Below are 16,123 nucleotides of genomic sequence, written 5' to 3'. Positions count from 1 at the left end.
TAGGTATGATCCTGAACCGCCTTTCAGTCTCAGGTCATGCGAAGTATTTCCCTGTTTCCTCCCATTTCAGTTCCCTCAAACAAAATATGGACTATAAAATCCACCTCAACATGGCTGTGGGAATTAAATGAGAAAACACTGTAAAAAAAATGGAAAATATTGTAAAGCATCTGATGGTCAGGTCATAGTAGGAACTCAAACACCACTAGTCTTCTCACTCTGTTTCCCAAGAAAGGTAAGGAAAGGCAACGAGATGATGTCATCCCAGAAAACCGAGGCAGACTTTACCAAGGAGGAATAAAAGCTAATGTGAGTAAATGTAAATCATGCTACATGGCTGAAAAAGAAACTACAGTTTTGATACTGTCAAATGTCTATCCTGTCCAAATTCATTTGGAGTTGTAAAACAATTCCAGTCAAAATCTCATTTAGGATTTCTTGAAAAACTGGAAAAAATAGATTCTAAAGATCATGGGAAGGAAGAAATAAGCCTCACAGTAAGAAACGTGGCCAAAAAGAAAAGAACAAAGAGGAGAGTTTCCACTGCCAAATGTTACCACTTCTAAGGCAATTACGTGGTGTTGAGCATAGCCAGGCTTTTAAAAGGAACAAGACGTACTTGAAACAGATTCTTGCAAATATGATTTTAACTATTATAAGGAAGATATTCCAAATCAATGGAGGGAGGGGTGGGTTAATAAATAAAAGGTGGAAGATAATTGTTTAGCTCTTTAGAAAAAAACAATTGAGATCTCTATTGCACATCCCACAACAGAATAAACCTCAGATAGATTCAAAGTGCTATTTCAGAAAATAAAACAAATGAATTTGTCTCTAGATGAGGAAGTACTTTCCAATCTTAAAAACAACTGAAATAATCACCATGAAAATCACAATAGATGTGACTACATTGAAACATAATAATAATGAAGATTATTCTGACAAGATAGAAGTAACAAGGGCTGCTGGTCCTCGCACCCACCCAAACCCAGAGTCTTAAGTAGGAGGGAGGGTGGTGGACCTGTCACACTGACATCAGAATATAGAGGCATTCCTGGAAAATGGATGATAGAGTTCTGGTGTGTTTGGAGTAGAGGTGGTAGGAGGTGGTAGAAGGCAGCCCAGAGTGGCAGAGAATCATGAACTGCAAATGGAGAGAGCTTTTAGGTGTCCAGCACACTCTCCCTGACCACCGCTTTGGGCAGTCCACTGCTTGACCATGTTACTGCTGTGTAAGGGCAGAAGACAGCAGCCAACTGAATGCTGATAGTGTGGGCTGTCAGCTTTCAGCACAGGGGCAGACAGACTGGCTGGATCCTGGTTTAACTCCATCACCTCAAAACCTGAAAGGCAAAGTGATTCTAAGTGGGGAACAGAGCTCCCCAAAGGGAGCTGCCCTACTCTGTACAACTTTAATATCAGAAAAATCTCTGCTGTGCATGTCAGACCCTCCTCCCATCACAAACCCGATTCATCAGGAGGGGCACATGCCAGGACTGGAATGTTCTCCCTTCCTTGTGAGTCCACCAGCCAGGGAGGCAAATATCTCCAGGGCAGTATGAGCTCAAGGAGGAAAGTTTAGGCAATTTAAAAAGAAACTATAATATAAGATAAAGCCTACAATAGACAAGGCAGATTGGTGGGCCAAGGAGTTAAAATCAATATACTAAATACCCTTAAAAAGATAAAGGAGGACTCATGAAAATAAGAGGAAAAACAGTAAGTCATCAAGGACGTTTTGCTTCTAGTAATGTCAAACTAGCTTGTTCCAGACCAATCCTCCTGCCAATAACAAATAGAAGAGCCATTAAAAATATAAAATAAGTGAAGATATCAGAGAGCTACCAAAGCATCAAGTTATCCACGAGCTTTTGCAGTTAGTTAACACTATGTAAATAATCATCCCACAACTTTAAAACAATAAGCATTATATTATACAAACATTTTAAAGCATTTTATTGTGGCTCACAAGTCTCTGGGTCAGCTGGATAGTTCTCCTGAACCAAACCAAGCTCAGATGCTGTGTCCGCAGTCAGCAGGTGGGTTGGCTGGTGGTTGGCTGGCCTCAGATGGGCCCAGATGAGCAGACAGCTCCTCTCTGCAACATGGAGTCTTGCAAATTCCAGTAAAGTAGCTTATGTTGTTCTCATAGCAATTCTAGGGGCAAAGGTCTGAGACAGAACTGGAGTGTGTAAGCCTCCGAAGGTCTAGTTCCTGAAATGATGCAACATTACTTCTTCTGTCTTCTAATGACCAAAGAAAGCTCTAAGACCACCCAAGATCTCAGGGCCAGGGAAGCGGACTCTACCTCTTGATGGGAGGAGTTGAAAACCACACTACAAAGGTTGTGGATGAAGAATTGAGCTATTTTTTGCAGTCAGTCTGCCGCAGGAGTCAAGATCCCCAGTGAAGAGAAAACCAGTGAAGTAAGCCCAATATTTGGTGGTATTTGCATCTTCAAGGTATTTGCCAATTCAAAAGAAGCTGCTGAGTGGAAGGGAGGCTCATTACAGCTTTCAGGAGCCTGCTGGGTCCGGGAAAACAGAATTGGAGTTCAAAGGCATCCTGAAACCAGCCTGGGCATTAAGTCAGGACTCCTGAGGGACTGTACTCTAGGAAGAAGGATAAACATGTATCAACCTTCCCAAGGCTACAGTCCAATCAAATCCACTTAAACCCTAGTTGGATTAAGGTGGTGCAAAGTGCCATCTTCGGACTCCTGAAGATCTTTTAAGGGGTCAGGGAGGTCAAACCTATTTTCATAAATAATGAGATGTAATTTGCCTTTTTTTAAAAAGAATATTAACATCTGCACTGATGGTGTAAAAGCAATGGGCTATGCAGATGGACAGTGACTGTAATGGGGTATGTGAGGGGGACTTGATAATAGGGGGAGTCTAGTAACCATTATGTTGTCTAAGTAATTGTATATTAACAATACCAAAAAAAAAAAAAAAAAGAGTAAGGCAGTCATATACACAATGGAATATTATTCAGCCGTAAGAAAACAAATCCTACCATTTGCAACAACATGGATGGAGCTAGAGTACCCCCCACACCCCATTGCAGTCACTGTAAACAGGCATTATTTATATTCAGGAAATAAACACATTAAAAAAATCATAGCACAAAAACTGTAGAAAAGAATATTTTATTGAAAGTTTCTCAATTAACAATGGAGCAAAGTACAACTTGACTCAAACCTGTCCAACCAGCTTCAACTGCTAGTGAAAGAACTCAAACGTTCAGGATGGGAAGGACCCTTATGTCTTTCTGCCAATGTGGCAAAAAAAAAAAAAAGAGGAGAAAAAGACAAAAGACAGACACAAGCAGGCTCCCCTTGCCCTGGGAGCTGGGTGGCAGCCCTGGCTCCTGCTACAGATGGAAACACCGGAGGACAGGCTCCCCAGCGTCAGCGCGGTGCAAAGCACCATCCTGGCAGAGCAGCACATGAATGGCAGGCAGGCCAGTCCCCTCTTCCTGCGCCCCAGGGCCTGCCTCAGAGAGTGAGGTGGCATTTTTACATTCACACCACAGTCTCTCCCTTTCCTAGGGTCTGGGGACAGGGGCTCACAGTAGAAAGCACATTGTGGTCAGCCCACGGGCCAGGGGGCCAAGGGCAAGGCTAAGTCCAGGAGCGCAGAACAAAGGAGAAAGGGCAGGTGGACAAAGCGATGCAGAGCACCGCACCACTGGGGACACGTGGATTCTGACAGTGTCTGCACAGGCCGGCAGCCCAAGCCGGCCACTCCAGGCAGCTTCCCTGGCCAAGGTTTCCACAGGTGGGACCCCTAACGGGTTTCCACGTCTCACTCCCTATAGAGGTGGCTGGACTCCCTTCAGCACTTCCTCCCTGCCTATTCTGGCGAGCGAGGGGTGAATGTGCCAGTGGGAATCTATCTAGATTTTTCAGCCAGTCCAGATGGCAGGGCCTTGGGCAAGAGGCAGAGACCTGCCTAACTTGGAACAGGAAGCCAAGGAAACCCCTGGGAAGAGGAATCAATGGGGATGAGGGTTTTTAGGGCAAGAACATTGGGAAAAAAAGAGCATCAATAGGCACTCAGAAACCAAACCTGGAGACCAAGGCTCTGCAGATGCTGGCCCCGCGTGACCGTGGTGGAAGAGAGGAGGGAAGAATGACCAGGGGGGCCTGGAGACTCGAACACCCGGGGACACCCTTCCCACTCCCAGTCTGCCAACCACTGACGGCCATTCTCTCATCTACCCACCGGCAAAGAATTAAGACATAACAGTGATTTTTCCCAAATTAGGGCCTGGATGGGTAGGGAATCAGGCAGTGGGACCGGGAACAGAACAATTTCAGTTTTAACCACAGAACGACTTCAGAAGGAACTGGTGAGCCGCCCCTTCCTTCCCCTCCTCCCCATCTCCACTCACTGGTGAGACAAAAGGAACCGAAGCCTTGGAGGGCAGGGGCAGGACCCACCCTCCCCGGACCCGAGATGTTTAATAAATAGAGGTGACAGGAGAAGGGCATGGGGTGAACGGGCACAGGAGGTGGGGTTATAGCTCATCATTCTTCAGAGTTTGCTTCTGTCCTGTGGGCTGCTCCTTCTGTTCCGACTCTGTTGGGAGGTGGGGAGAGCAGAGGTCAGTGGCACCACCCACCTGTGCAGGTTGTTCCCCCAGATCCTTCGGGCGTCCTGGTATCCCCCAGACTCACTCTCGCCTGCTCCTGGCCCTAACTCCAGAGGTTCGGCGTCAGTGTGTTCAGATCCTGCTTTGGGGAAGGAATAGGTTAGCCTCTGCAGAAGGGACGAAGGGACTATGTATGGCAGGGTTGGCAAACCTTTTCTGTAAAGAGCCAGGCAGTAAATTCTTGAGAAGTGTGGCCCACACTCTATCTCCTTGCATATATATATATACATATATACATATTTTAAATAACCTTCTAAAAACATAAAGGCCGTTTACAGCCACCATCCAGTCTATGCGTGCCAGTCTGCTGACACCTAGGTTAAGTGTTGTCCATATTCCCCATAAGTTTCTCCAACTCACCGGTCTCTTTCTTGGGTTCTGAAATGGGCTTTGCATCTTCAGTCTGGCCTGGAGGAGGGATGACCTTCTCCCCCTGCTCACTGGCACTGGCATTGAGGGGAGGCTCTGCCCGGGTGCCATTCTTGTCCTTGGGCCGGGGCCGGGGCTTGGCAAACTTCGCCTTATTGAGGAGATACTGCACCTCGCGGTCCAGGGCCATCATCTTGGCCTCGATGTCTTTTGAGAGCAGCACAGGCTTCTCCGTGGTAGGAAGCTTGGCCTGCTCAGCCATGGTTGCATTCTTCCAGGCCTATGGGTAAGGCCGGGACAGGCTCAGAGCTAGCCGTGTGTGTCCGTAGAGAGCAGACATGTGTGTCCCTGATGAAACATTCCCCCGACTGGCCTCGGGCTCTTCCCTCGGACCTTAAAACACTCTGTTCCCCCTGGGGGTCAGCCCAAAGGGGTGAGGAGACTCCTCAGAATGGCATCTGAGGCTTTCCACAGGGAGTCCCAAACTACCTGTCTCTGGCTTACATCCCATAACTTCAGACAGACCACAGCAGAACCTCCTGATATGTTCCCTTCCTGTCTCTCCACTTCCAAGCTTTGGTTCAAAAAGGTCCCTTCCATATCCAAACAGTTTCTGCTTCACGTGATTAGTCTTTCTTACCTGTCTAAACCCTGGCCCACTTTCTGAGTCTAGGTCAAGTCCCAGCTCCTCAAAGCAGCTTTCTCTAACATCACGGGGATGGGCTCTGTGGCTCTTCCGTCTGATGGCTCATGGCTGTGACCCTTGTCTTTGTCTGGGACTAATCAGACATGGCCTCAAACACAGACCTCCTTTGCCGTCCCTACTACTAGGCCAGGAGGCAGAGGCTGCTGGGTCTCACGTCTCCGCCCCTCCCACACTGCATGCCTCACCAGGTTAAGTGCCCCGTACGGCATTACCCAGGTCTCGTTGATGACTTTTTCTAACGTTGTCATCTCCACCTCGGTGAAGATCTGGTCCATCTCTGGGATGAGCTGGGCCCCCCTGGGAGCCAAGAGGAGATAATCAGCCCCCAGAGGAAGACGGGCCTGGGGTGTGGGTATGGGAAGGAGAAGCTGATAGGAATGAGAGTGGGTGGGCTTGGCAGGACTGAACAAGGGAGAAAGGGTGAAGGGGCTGCTCACTTGAGGAACATGCTGGAATGGTTGAGGAGATTATCGAGGGCAGAGAGACGCTCGGGCCACTTCTTTCGTTCTTCCACCCGGAAAAACAAGCCATAACACAGCTTCCTCAGCTCAGTCAGCTTCTCCTTCAACATCTGATGGGGGTGGGGGTGGGCAGAGAAGTTGAAGGGACGGCAGGACAATCCTGGAGCCAGCCCGTACCCTTTCTGACAGCCTCACCCCCCAGCTCTCCTCATGTTCTCTGACCCCAGGGTCGGAAGGAGTGACACGCATCCCACTCGCATGTCCAGGGAGGCCCCTCACCCCTGTGGTGGCCCCAAAGCCCTCGTCCTCCAGCCAGGTGGAAGCAGCGCTGAGTTTCCCAGAGATGTCCTCACGCTGCTCCTCGGTGGACACTTCCTGGTACTCGGGCTGGTACAGCTTGTCCTAGGGAGGTGCGCACACAAACGAGCATGCAGCAAGTCCCAGGGACAAGGCCCGCAGGCCCGACCTGTCCAGACACCGGTCCCACAGCAGGGGTGCCTCCCAGCCCTCCAACCTGGGTCTCAAAGATGAACGCTTCCAAGCTGTTGGCAGCTTTCTCCCGTTCCTGCTTCTCTAGGTCTCGGAGCGTCAAGTCCTGAAGTCTGAGGGGAAAGGAGAGGCAAGAACGGGGGCTGGGTGCACTGAATGCTGACCCTGGGTCGGCCGGCCCTCCTGCCCAGGGCTCCGCCCCTGCACACAGGTGCCTGCGGTCTTCACTCACTTCTGCGCCGAGCGGGCCAGCTCATCCCCGGGCAGGTCTGGCAGGTCCAGGAGGGCCAGCTCCACCCCAATCTCCTCCACCACCCTCTGCTTCCGGGCAGGCTTCTGCTTCTTTTCTTCCTCTGGGGCTGGAGGGACACCCTCAGACCCTGCCTCTTTTTTCTCACTCGGCTTCTGGTGGAGAAAAAGATAGGGATGTCAGGAAAAGCTTAGGCCCTTCTGTTCTCCAGTGGCAGGGCTTGAGGGGCTGGGAAACAAGGCAGGCATCTGCTCCCTTAACCTCGCGTCCAGACTGGCTTTAGCAGCTCACCGGGGCCTCAAACTCTTCCCCATTTTCTTTTTCTGTGGCCTTTTCACCCCCAGGAACTGCATCATCCTTAGGCTCGGGGGTTGGGGGCTGAGATGTATCCTCCATTGGGGCCTCAGCCTCCTCCTTGAGCTCAGTCTGCTCTCCGGGCTCATCCTTGCTTCTCTCGGCAGTGCTTTCCTCTTCCTCCTGGGAAACAGTCACAGACACACCCACAGATAACACTCACCAGCAGTCTGTGAATCAGAACTGGCTCAGTCACGCCAGACCCCCAGGCTCTGCTCTGAAGGGGCAGGCCGCACACCACAGCTCGGGCTAGACAGCTGACAACTGTCTGGAAACAGGCAGCCGGCTGTTTGGGCCAGGCAGCCCATTGGACAAAAGACAAGTGCTTGGTGACGAGGGGAACTGGCGCTTGAGCACAGGGCCAGCTCAGAGTCCAGAGGAGCGTATGGTTAAGCCGGCAAGGGGGAAGGGAAGGGCTATTAAATCTTAGGCAGCTGGGATGCCCACCCCAATTCCCTGCCTCTGCTGCCACTATCTGGCCCCACACACCATTCTCCATGCTCCCTGGCTCCATTCCTGACCTTACCTGGACAGTGTCAGTACCATTCTCCTTACTATCTGGTGTGGTACCACCTCCAAACAGGCTGGAGATTGTGTTGCCAAGTTCTAGAAGGAAAAAAGCACAAGATTCAAAGGGAACTGACCACAGTAGCGACTCCACCTCCTACCCAAGGCCAAGGCCCGCCCGCCTCCCCAAAACGCACCAACACATATTCTCTCACACTCATATGCACACTCATCTTACTGGTCAGAGTAGATTCCTCTTCTGGACCGTCCTCCACCAGTGTCTCAAACACAGACTCCACCTGACAACAGGGATTCAGGATGAAGAAATGCTTTGCTAACCCATCCTTTCCTGCTGGAGTGGGTGCCTGCTTACACACAACACGCGGCTCCCGGCTATGCTGCCCTGTGCTGTCACCCGCCTCCTCCTATGAGCTCCTGGATCAAGTCACCTCCACTCCCTCTGACCTCAAGCCCCCTGGGGACAGGCTCATGCTCCTTTCTTTCCCGGCAGAGCCCAGCACCTCACTCACAACAGAAAAGGCCATTATGCCCCACAGCATGTTCCATAAGACATTAACTCTCCGGACCATTTCCGGTAATCTACATGGTCCACAACTACCTGCAGGCCCTGAGACAGCCCAGACCAGATCCCGGCTGGCTTTGCTTAGAGCTAATTCCCCAACCCTTTGCGCTTCTCAGGTTCTAGTGCCACGTGGAACCTCTACTGGAGAGGGGTGGGGCCTGGCCCCCAGGACCCCCAGCCCCGCCACGAGTATGAGCCCCCTCCTCTCACCCTGTCTAGGCTGAGCACACCGCTCTCGTCCAGGTTGAAGTGAGCCTTGATGCCCTTGGACTCGTAGTCCGGATACTTCTTGAAGCTCTCACCCACCCCTTTCAGCTTCACTGTGGTCAGATTCTGGGAGCCAAATACGCTGGTGGAGGAGAGAGCAGTTCAGGGGGACCCACTGAACTTCCAGCTCCAGACCCCACGGCCTCCTGGCACGAGATGTCCCTCAGGAGGAGGGAAGCACCCTCTAGAGAAGATGCTCACCCCACCCCCACCCCCACAGCCTGCTTCCTATTTGTCAGCCCTGCGGGCCCCAAAGCCTCCCTTCGCGGTGCTCCCATCCTGCCTGACCCCCTCACCGTAGATCTTCGGGCCCTAGGAAGCCCAGGTCACCATAGTTGATGTGGAAGTTGAAATCTTGGCTGTAGCGGTTAAAGGTAATGACTTTGCGTTGAGGGTAGGGCCCCATCCGAGAGAAGAGGACACGTTTATTATGTTTCAGGCTGCGAACCCCAGGCTCCTCCTCCACCTCCCTTGTGAACTCCACCTACACAGCAGGCAGAGGGAGGCACACTAGACCACCAGAGCAGGCCCAGGGGTAGGGGTGGGTGGGGGCATCAGTGGGCAGAAAGGCCAAGGGACAAGCCGGAGCAGACAGCAGGGCAGGTCACGCCTGGGAGTACAGGGAGCTGTCCCCACCAGATCGTACAGGCTCACTCACCAGGATGGGGTAGATCACTGCATCTCGGACGACAAACGGCTTCACCTTGAAGGCTTTGCTGAGCGCAGCTGCCTGGTACACAGCCCCCATAGCGGCGGCTTCGTCCGCATTGATGTTCTTCCCCAGCTCCTCCCTGTGGAGGTCCCAAGCATCAGCCCGTCTTCTCCGGAGTCCCCGTCGGCCTCCCTCTCCCAGCTCAGGAGCCCCAGCCCCCACTCACTTGCCCACAGCCTTCAGCAGCACCTCCTGAACTCTGGGGACCCGAGTGGCCCCACCCACCAGGATCACCTGCTCGATCTCATCCTGCAGAGAAAGAATGTGAAATGGACGGTACTGGTCGGCTCTCCTCAGCACCGGCTCCTCCCTCACCACTTCTGCTCCGTCCTCCCTGCCGCTTAGTCACCTTCTGCCCCACTGTCTCCCACCCCGCGCCCACCTGAGGACCCCCCTCACCAGATTCATTTCAGCACTCTGGAGGGCCTGCCGCACAGGCCCGGGCACCCGCTCAAATAAGTCTGCACACAGCTCTTCAAACTCTGCTCGAGTCACTTTCGCCTTGAAGTCCACATCATCCATGAGGCCCTCGATCTGGGGGAGGATGAGGAAATGAGAGAGTTCTTGCCCAGGTCCCACTCTCCAGGTGGGCAGGTCAGAAACCAACAGAACGGGAATTTGCGTGCTTGGCAGGGGCCATGGGAAGAGGGGAGGCGCCACACCAGGCACAGGCACAGCCTAGCTCAGGGCGGTGGGGCCCTCTACCCCCGGGTGGGAATATTTGCCCCCAGCCAGCCACACGTGGGCACCTGTGCCATGTGGTCAGCATTGGCACTCAGGACAGTTTTGAGTCGATTTGCCTCACGGAGCAGCTTGGCCATGGCACGGGGGTTCTCCCGCACGTCCTTTGTTCGCTGGCCCTTGCGTTGTTCATTGAAAAGCCCAGCCAGGTGCTCACGCAGCCGGAGCTCCATCTCCAGGCCCCCCAACGTGCGGTCAAATCTGTTCAGGAGAGGGCAACAGGGAAAAGTGTGAGGAAATACTGGGGTCCCTTCAGCTACCAGGAACTTGACCCACCCCACATAGCTGACACCTCACAGTAAGTTCACTGGTCCATTCACTCAGCTGCACTTACTGGGCACTGACTACGTATCTGTCTCTGGGGATGCAACTGAGAGGAAAAAAACAGGGTCCCTGCTTCTCAAGGAGTTTACAATCAAACAATCTAGCAATCCAATAGTAACAAATGAGAAATTTGAACCACCCCGTGTTATACAGACAATGTCATTGGAACAGACATGTAAGAAATTTTAGCTATTTAGAGATGTGAGGGGAAGATCTGTGAAGAAGAGATGCCTAAAACCTGAAGGGTGAGCTGGAGTTAACCAGGTGAAGAGAAGGGGAAAGAACATCCTACACAGAGGGAAGAGTACAAAGCCTCGGAGGAGGGGGAGAGGGTGGCGCGTGTGCCAAACACAAGCACGGCTGCAGCTCAAAGAGCAAGGGGCTCGGCGTCAGGGACGAGGCGTCAAGAGCCCACACCGGAACGGCAGCTCAGGCCAAGGCAAAGGTTCGGAGCACGTGAAGGGTTTTTCAAGAATCAGGTTATACTCTGGTTTGCATTTTGAAAAGAACCCTCTGGCTACGACATGGAGAAAACCAGACGGAGGCCACACTGCGGCGGGGAGATCTCCTGTAATTCTGCAGGCAAGAGGCGATGGCAGCTCGGACTAGGGCAGGAGTAGTAAAGATGCAGAGGAAAGAATGGGTTCAAGGAGTGAGACATTGGCAGTGACAGCCAAACTAGAAATGACAAGAGGAAAAAAAAATCAGGAAGTTCCCTGCCTTCCCAGCTCCCCAAAGTGTCCTCCCTGCCTCCACCTTCCCTTTGTTCTCTGGAAGAGGTAACCCGTGATGAGTGATACTTTAAACAGGAAAGCAGTCTTGCACGGAGCAGGGAAGGGAGGCAGTTACCCCTCCAAAAAGAACCCCGACCAAGGGTGGGACAGCCAGTGGCCCTCCTTCCGGCACCCACTCACCCTACTCCCCGGATCTGGAGCTGTGGCTGTATCCCCGCCTCCTTCGTCTTCACTGTCTGGTAGGTCACGATGGTGCACACGGTGCTCCCTGCGCCCATGTCATAGAACATGATATTCTGCAGAGACATCAAGGCCACTGTCACATGACCTTTACCCAGCTCCAGGGTGCCTGCCTGCGTCCAAGCAGCAGCAACAGTGGCTGAGAGGTGGCTGTTGCTGCATTTTTGTCCAGGGTTAGGCATGCAAACAAGATGCAAAACAAGCCAAGTGGCCCCCACCCTCAGCATCCCAGCAAGTCTGGGCACAAGTTCCTCCCTGGCTCACTTGGGCAGTGGTGTTGATATCCTTCCGGCGGAACACGCCGTAGCTGAGGGCAGTGGCGGTGTTGTCATTGATAAGCTGCAGCACCTTGAGGCCGGCCATGCGAGCAGCCTGCAGCACAGCTCGGCGCTCAGCCTGATTGAAGAAGGCTGGCACGGTGATCACAGCATCCTTGATGGGTTGCTCTGCAGACAGGATGACACAACAGGGTTCCCACTGGCCTCTACCTTAGGTGAGGGTTTCCCAGTGTCGGCATGACTGACATGTTGGGCGGGATGACTCTGTTTTGCGGGGCTGTCTCATGCATAGCAGGGCATTTCGCAGCACCCTGGTCTCTACGCACTAGATGCCAGCAGCAGCTCCCCAGTTGTCAACTAAAAATGTCTTCAGACGTTGCCAAACCTTCCCTGGGAGGCAAAACTGCCCCCCTTTGAGACCCTAGGGAACCTGGCCACCCCCGGGCCCACCTTGGCCACTCACCTGCAAAATCTTCAGCCAGGGATCGGGAGTAATTGAGCACCATGCCGAGTACCTCCTCAGGGGAGAACTGCAGCTGCCTGGGGCGGGGGGAGGCAGGAAAACCAGGCATTAAGGCAAGGACAACGGTGGGCACGCGCCAGAGGAGCCCGTCAGGCCTGCTGGGTGGCCCTGCCCAGAAGAGCACTCACGGGCTGACTTGGAAGTGCACAGTCCGCCTCTGTGGGTCAAAGCCTAGCTGGTGCTCTGGGAAACGGGCTCTGTAAAGGGCCACGTGGGGGTTATCCTCCTGCTTCCCCAGGAGGTGCTGGAAGTAACGCAGCGTTGCCTTTGGATTCTTGATGGCCTGAAGGAGGTAAAGGAGCAGCAGCATATTAGGCTCCCCAGCCCCCACCGCCTACGTCTTACATCAGCAACTGGGATCTGTCCTCTCATCTGCCTACTGCTTCTGAGAAGGGGTGGGCTGCTAGCTCACCATGCTTGCCGCACTGTCTCCAAAGAATCTTTCATTTTCTTTCAGGGTCACAGTCACTGGGGTTTTCCTCCGGGATTCCCTGAGGAAAAGAGACATTGGGTCCTGGTATCTACAGCAGTGTGCAGACACCCACATACAATCGATCCCTCAGGCGCCAAAAGTTGGCTGTGGGCATCACAAAGAACACACACCAGCTTGAAGGCCAGACATCCTCCTTCCCCACCCCTCACACTAGGGCCGCCCTCACTTGTTCAAGACAATTTCCATGGGCACCCCAGGTTTGACGATTGCCACCTTCATGGACTCGCTGCCCAGGTCCACAGACATCACTGCCAGCGTGTCTGAAAGGGAAACAGATTCACCAACTAGCCCCGTTTCTCCCACCTTCCCAAGTCTTCTCTAATTAAAGAGCACAGTTTTCCATCTTACCAGGAAAAGGTAAGAGAGCAAAAGACAAAGACAATGGACTGGATTCAGCAACTCAAGAATCCAGAGGTTTCCAACCGAGAGCCTCATTCCCTCTCCCCACCATGTATCATTCATCATTCACTCATTTGTTCTTTTCTTGATCCCTCTGCTGGAGTACACACCAGTCAGTGCCAGCAGGTTTGCCAAGAGCACAGCCATGAAGGCCCAACAGGCTTGCCTCCGTGGTCTCTGCCTCCGTCCGGTGGCTGCCATAGTGCCCCTGGGGGAGGAGAAAAACACTTGTAACTGGATGTCCTGAATGAAGGAGACAGAACCTCATCCCAGAACTGAGAAGCTCTAAGATCCATACGTACCCCTTTCGTACCCAGGGCAGAGCAGCCTACATCTCCTCCCCTCCCTCTTGATAGGGACCAAGCACTCTAATTCATCCCCAGAAGTGCCCACACAAACGACCCTGGGGTCCATCCAAGAGCCATGGCATGTTACATTCCTAAACAGGGAAGGTAACAGGACAGGAGGAGACCAGAGCCTTCCCTCCACTGCATAGGCAGTAAGTGGCACACCCGAGCACTGTCCCTACTATCAGATACCTGGGGTGCGGCCAGGGATCCCCGCCCAGAGCTCAGTTACCTCCCCACACCTGGAGCTCCCCCACTGGCAAGTGAAAGCCAGGCCGGGCTTAGACGGGAACTGAAAGATGGTGACGTTGGGGAGACTGGGATGGAAAGAGGGCCTGGCCTGTCTCCTCCTCAGCATTCCTTCAGATTGTCCTGCCCACCCCCTTTCTCCATCCCACCCCCCGCCCGGCTGTCTATACAGACGCTGTGCCTGGAACGGTAAGGCTCCACGCCGGGCGGCAACCGAGTACCCCGAGTTCACCTAAGCCTAACCTGACGCAGGCGGTGGCACCCACTCCGGGAAACGGGTCCTGACCTCCCCCTAAGGCGAGGGGGCGCCCCGGGGACCCAGCTGCGGGGCCAGGCGCACCAGCGTCCGCGCGGCCCTCACTCCCACCACCGACCCGCCCCCGGGCTAGCACGCTGCCTCCTCTGGGATGGGTGGCCGGCTCGCATCGCCATCGCCATCCCCATCCCCATCCCCGCTACCTCTTACCTCCGCTCCGGTGGCCACAGCTCTGGGACAAACGCGGCGGCGGACGTACCCACGAGGTCGGCAGCGCGCCCCCAGCCCGCGCCCTTCACAACTCCCCTCGGTTTGCAAACTGTTACATTAGCTACCAACCTCTCGGCGGCGTCTCGCGCACCAGCCGCCCCGGACGCGGCGCGCGCTCATTGGAGCCTCTGCCGGCCGGCCCTGCGCCGCGCGCCAGGCCCCGCCCCCCACCGCCCTGACGTGCGCTCCCATTGGGCCACGTCCTAAGGCCCGCCTCCCCTCCGTCTCCGGCCCCTGCCTGGGAGGAGGCTCAGGGGCCAGTCCACCGGCTGGGGGAAAAACTGCCGACGCTGCGCCCGGATTGGACCACGTCACGGGGGCTCAGCGGCCGCGCCGGTGCGCTCGCGGTACTTTTCTGGCCTCGGCGATGGCTGCTTCACTACCCGTCCCGGAGCGACCCGCACTCGGAGCTCTTCTTCCGGTCACCTGGGGAACCGTGGCCTAGGAGTGGGAAGCACCCGCATCCCCTCCGCAGCCGCGCAGGAGAGACGTTCGCTTGCTGGTTGGTATCGAAAACTGCCCTGGGCTTTGGCCTGAAATCAGAGAATGGCTGCGTTTCAGGCTCAGTCCACCCCAACCCCCCTTTGTTTCACGGAGGAAACTAAAGCCACCAAAAGGGATGTTCGCTGATGGGTCGGAGATAACACTTGTAATAGCGGCGGAACTTGGCCCGGACGCCTTCCTCTAACCCGTGTTTGTATGGGAAAGAATATTCTAATCTGAAAAACGCTGCATACAGAACACTTTTATTTAATTGGTTAATCATGTTTGCGCCGCGCCGCCTTATTGTTCGGTTAAATCCCTTCTCTTTGCTGCCGTCAGGTCACCTTAGGTATTTGGCGCTCCCCACTCCCCGCTTTACAGCCCCGTAGAAATGGAATAGTCCTTGAAGAAGATACACACACACACCACTTATCTGTTCCTTTCCCTACATTTTTCATGATGCTTTGGGAGACAGTAGTCGGGTGTCTGTTTAGAAGGTGGGCCTACTGGCAGAACCAGGAAGAGATATATTTTTCTTCCTTTTAAAGGTAGTTTAGTCTTCATGTGGAGAAACTGGTAAAAAATAGAGAAATTAGCATAACTTTAACAGTTAAATTACACGAATAATATACAAATGCAGTCTTGAAAAAAATTCACACATTCTAGACAAAGCTACCTCCCTCTGATACCATCCTTAACCTGTTTCCTCTGGAGTTATCTGCTGTTATCACCATGGTGTGCAACCTTCCAGGTCTTTTCTGCTGTATTTACATATAAACATTTGTCTCTTGAAACATGGAACTTTTTTTTTAATGATAAAATGTACAGTTGTTGCGACTTGCTTTTTTTCCTGATTATTTAACAAGTCCTGGAGAATTTTCAGTATCAATGTGTAAAGAAAGATTCACCTTGTTGTTTGCTGTAGAACATTCCATAGCATAGGGGTTGCTTAGTCATAATAATGGATATTTAGTTGTCATTTCAATTTATTAGAGAGAAACCTTTTGTTTCTTGATAATTGACTCGACTTTGGCCAACTATCTGGTAGGGTAGATTCTTTCCTTCCATTTCAAACAATATGCATTTTAACATTTACTGGGCCCCTGTCATATGCAAACTGCTAGGTGCTGGGATTCCAGGGATGGGGACGACCTTTTCTTGTCCTTGGAGAAATCATATGTCTGTTGGGAAACAAATAGTTACTAAAAACCTGTTGAATGACTGCAAATTGGGAGATTTAAAAAGTCAGTGTCCCCTGCTGCTAAGTGAATTCCCAACCTCAGAAAACTGTTGGTGGGAGCCCAGTTTTGCTGCAGCTGCACTTCTCCACCTGAGTGTCTGTCCCTGTGGGAGGTGCAGCAGGTGCAAGGGCTCTGGGGAGTTACCTATTGTGTTCACCCATCAGAGAGAAGAATAGTGTTTCACAAGA

At 52.9% G+C, this 16,123-nt stretch overlaps 1 protein-coding gene across 2 annotated transcripts; it reads right to left on the bottom strand.

The window, feature by feature from the left end:
- Positions 1 to 3,132: 3,132 nt before the first annotated feature.
- On the bottom strand, positions 3,133 to 14,331 carry HYOU1 (hypoxia up-regulated 1). 2 transcript variants are annotated; one of them, XM_073239627.1, is made up of 25 exons: positions 14,152 to 14,331; positions 13,200 to 13,297; positions 12,857 to 12,950; positions 12,610 to 12,688; positions 12,326 to 12,480; positions 12,138 to 12,214; positions 11,661 to 11,842; positions 11,337 to 11,452; positions 10,107 to 10,299; positions 9,757 to 9,891; positions 9,524 to 9,606; positions 9,304 to 9,436; positions 8,942 to 9,129; positions 8,589 to 8,727; positions 8,034 to 8,094; positions 7,815 to 7,894; positions 7,226 to 7,411; positions 6,917 to 7,089; positions 6,710 to 6,797; positions 6,475 to 6,597; positions 6,172 to 6,305; positions 5,947 to 6,031; positions 5,020 to 5,308; positions 4,685 to 4,738; positions 3,133 to 4,586 (listed from the first exon to the last, which is right to left on the bottom strand). In XM_073239627.1, exons 2-25 carry the CDS (start codon positions 13,288 to 13,290, stop codon positions 4,525 to 4,527), a joined length of 3,000 nt encoding a protein of 999 aa, XP_073095728.1. In that variant the 5' UTR covers positions 13,291 to 13,297; positions 14,152 to 14,331; the 3' UTR covers positions 3,133 to 4,524. The 2 variants fall into 2 exon arrangements, with proteins under 2 accessions (XP_073095728.1, XP_073095729.1); XM_073239628.1 differs by lacking the exon at positions 4,685 to 4,738.
- Positions 14,332 to 16,123: the final 1,792 nt, after the last annotated feature.

Source organism: Manis javanica, chromosome 6 (genome assembly GCF_040802235.1).
Source record: "Manis javanica isolate MJ-LG chromosome 6, MJ_LKY, whole genome shotgun sequence".
Taxonomy (NCBI): domain Eukaryota; kingdom Metazoa; phylum Chordata; class Mammalia; order Pholidota; family Manidae; genus Manis; species Manis javanica.
The sequence above is the reverse complement of the archived record's forward strand: the minus strand, read 5'-3'. Positions and strand labels throughout refer to the sequence as shown.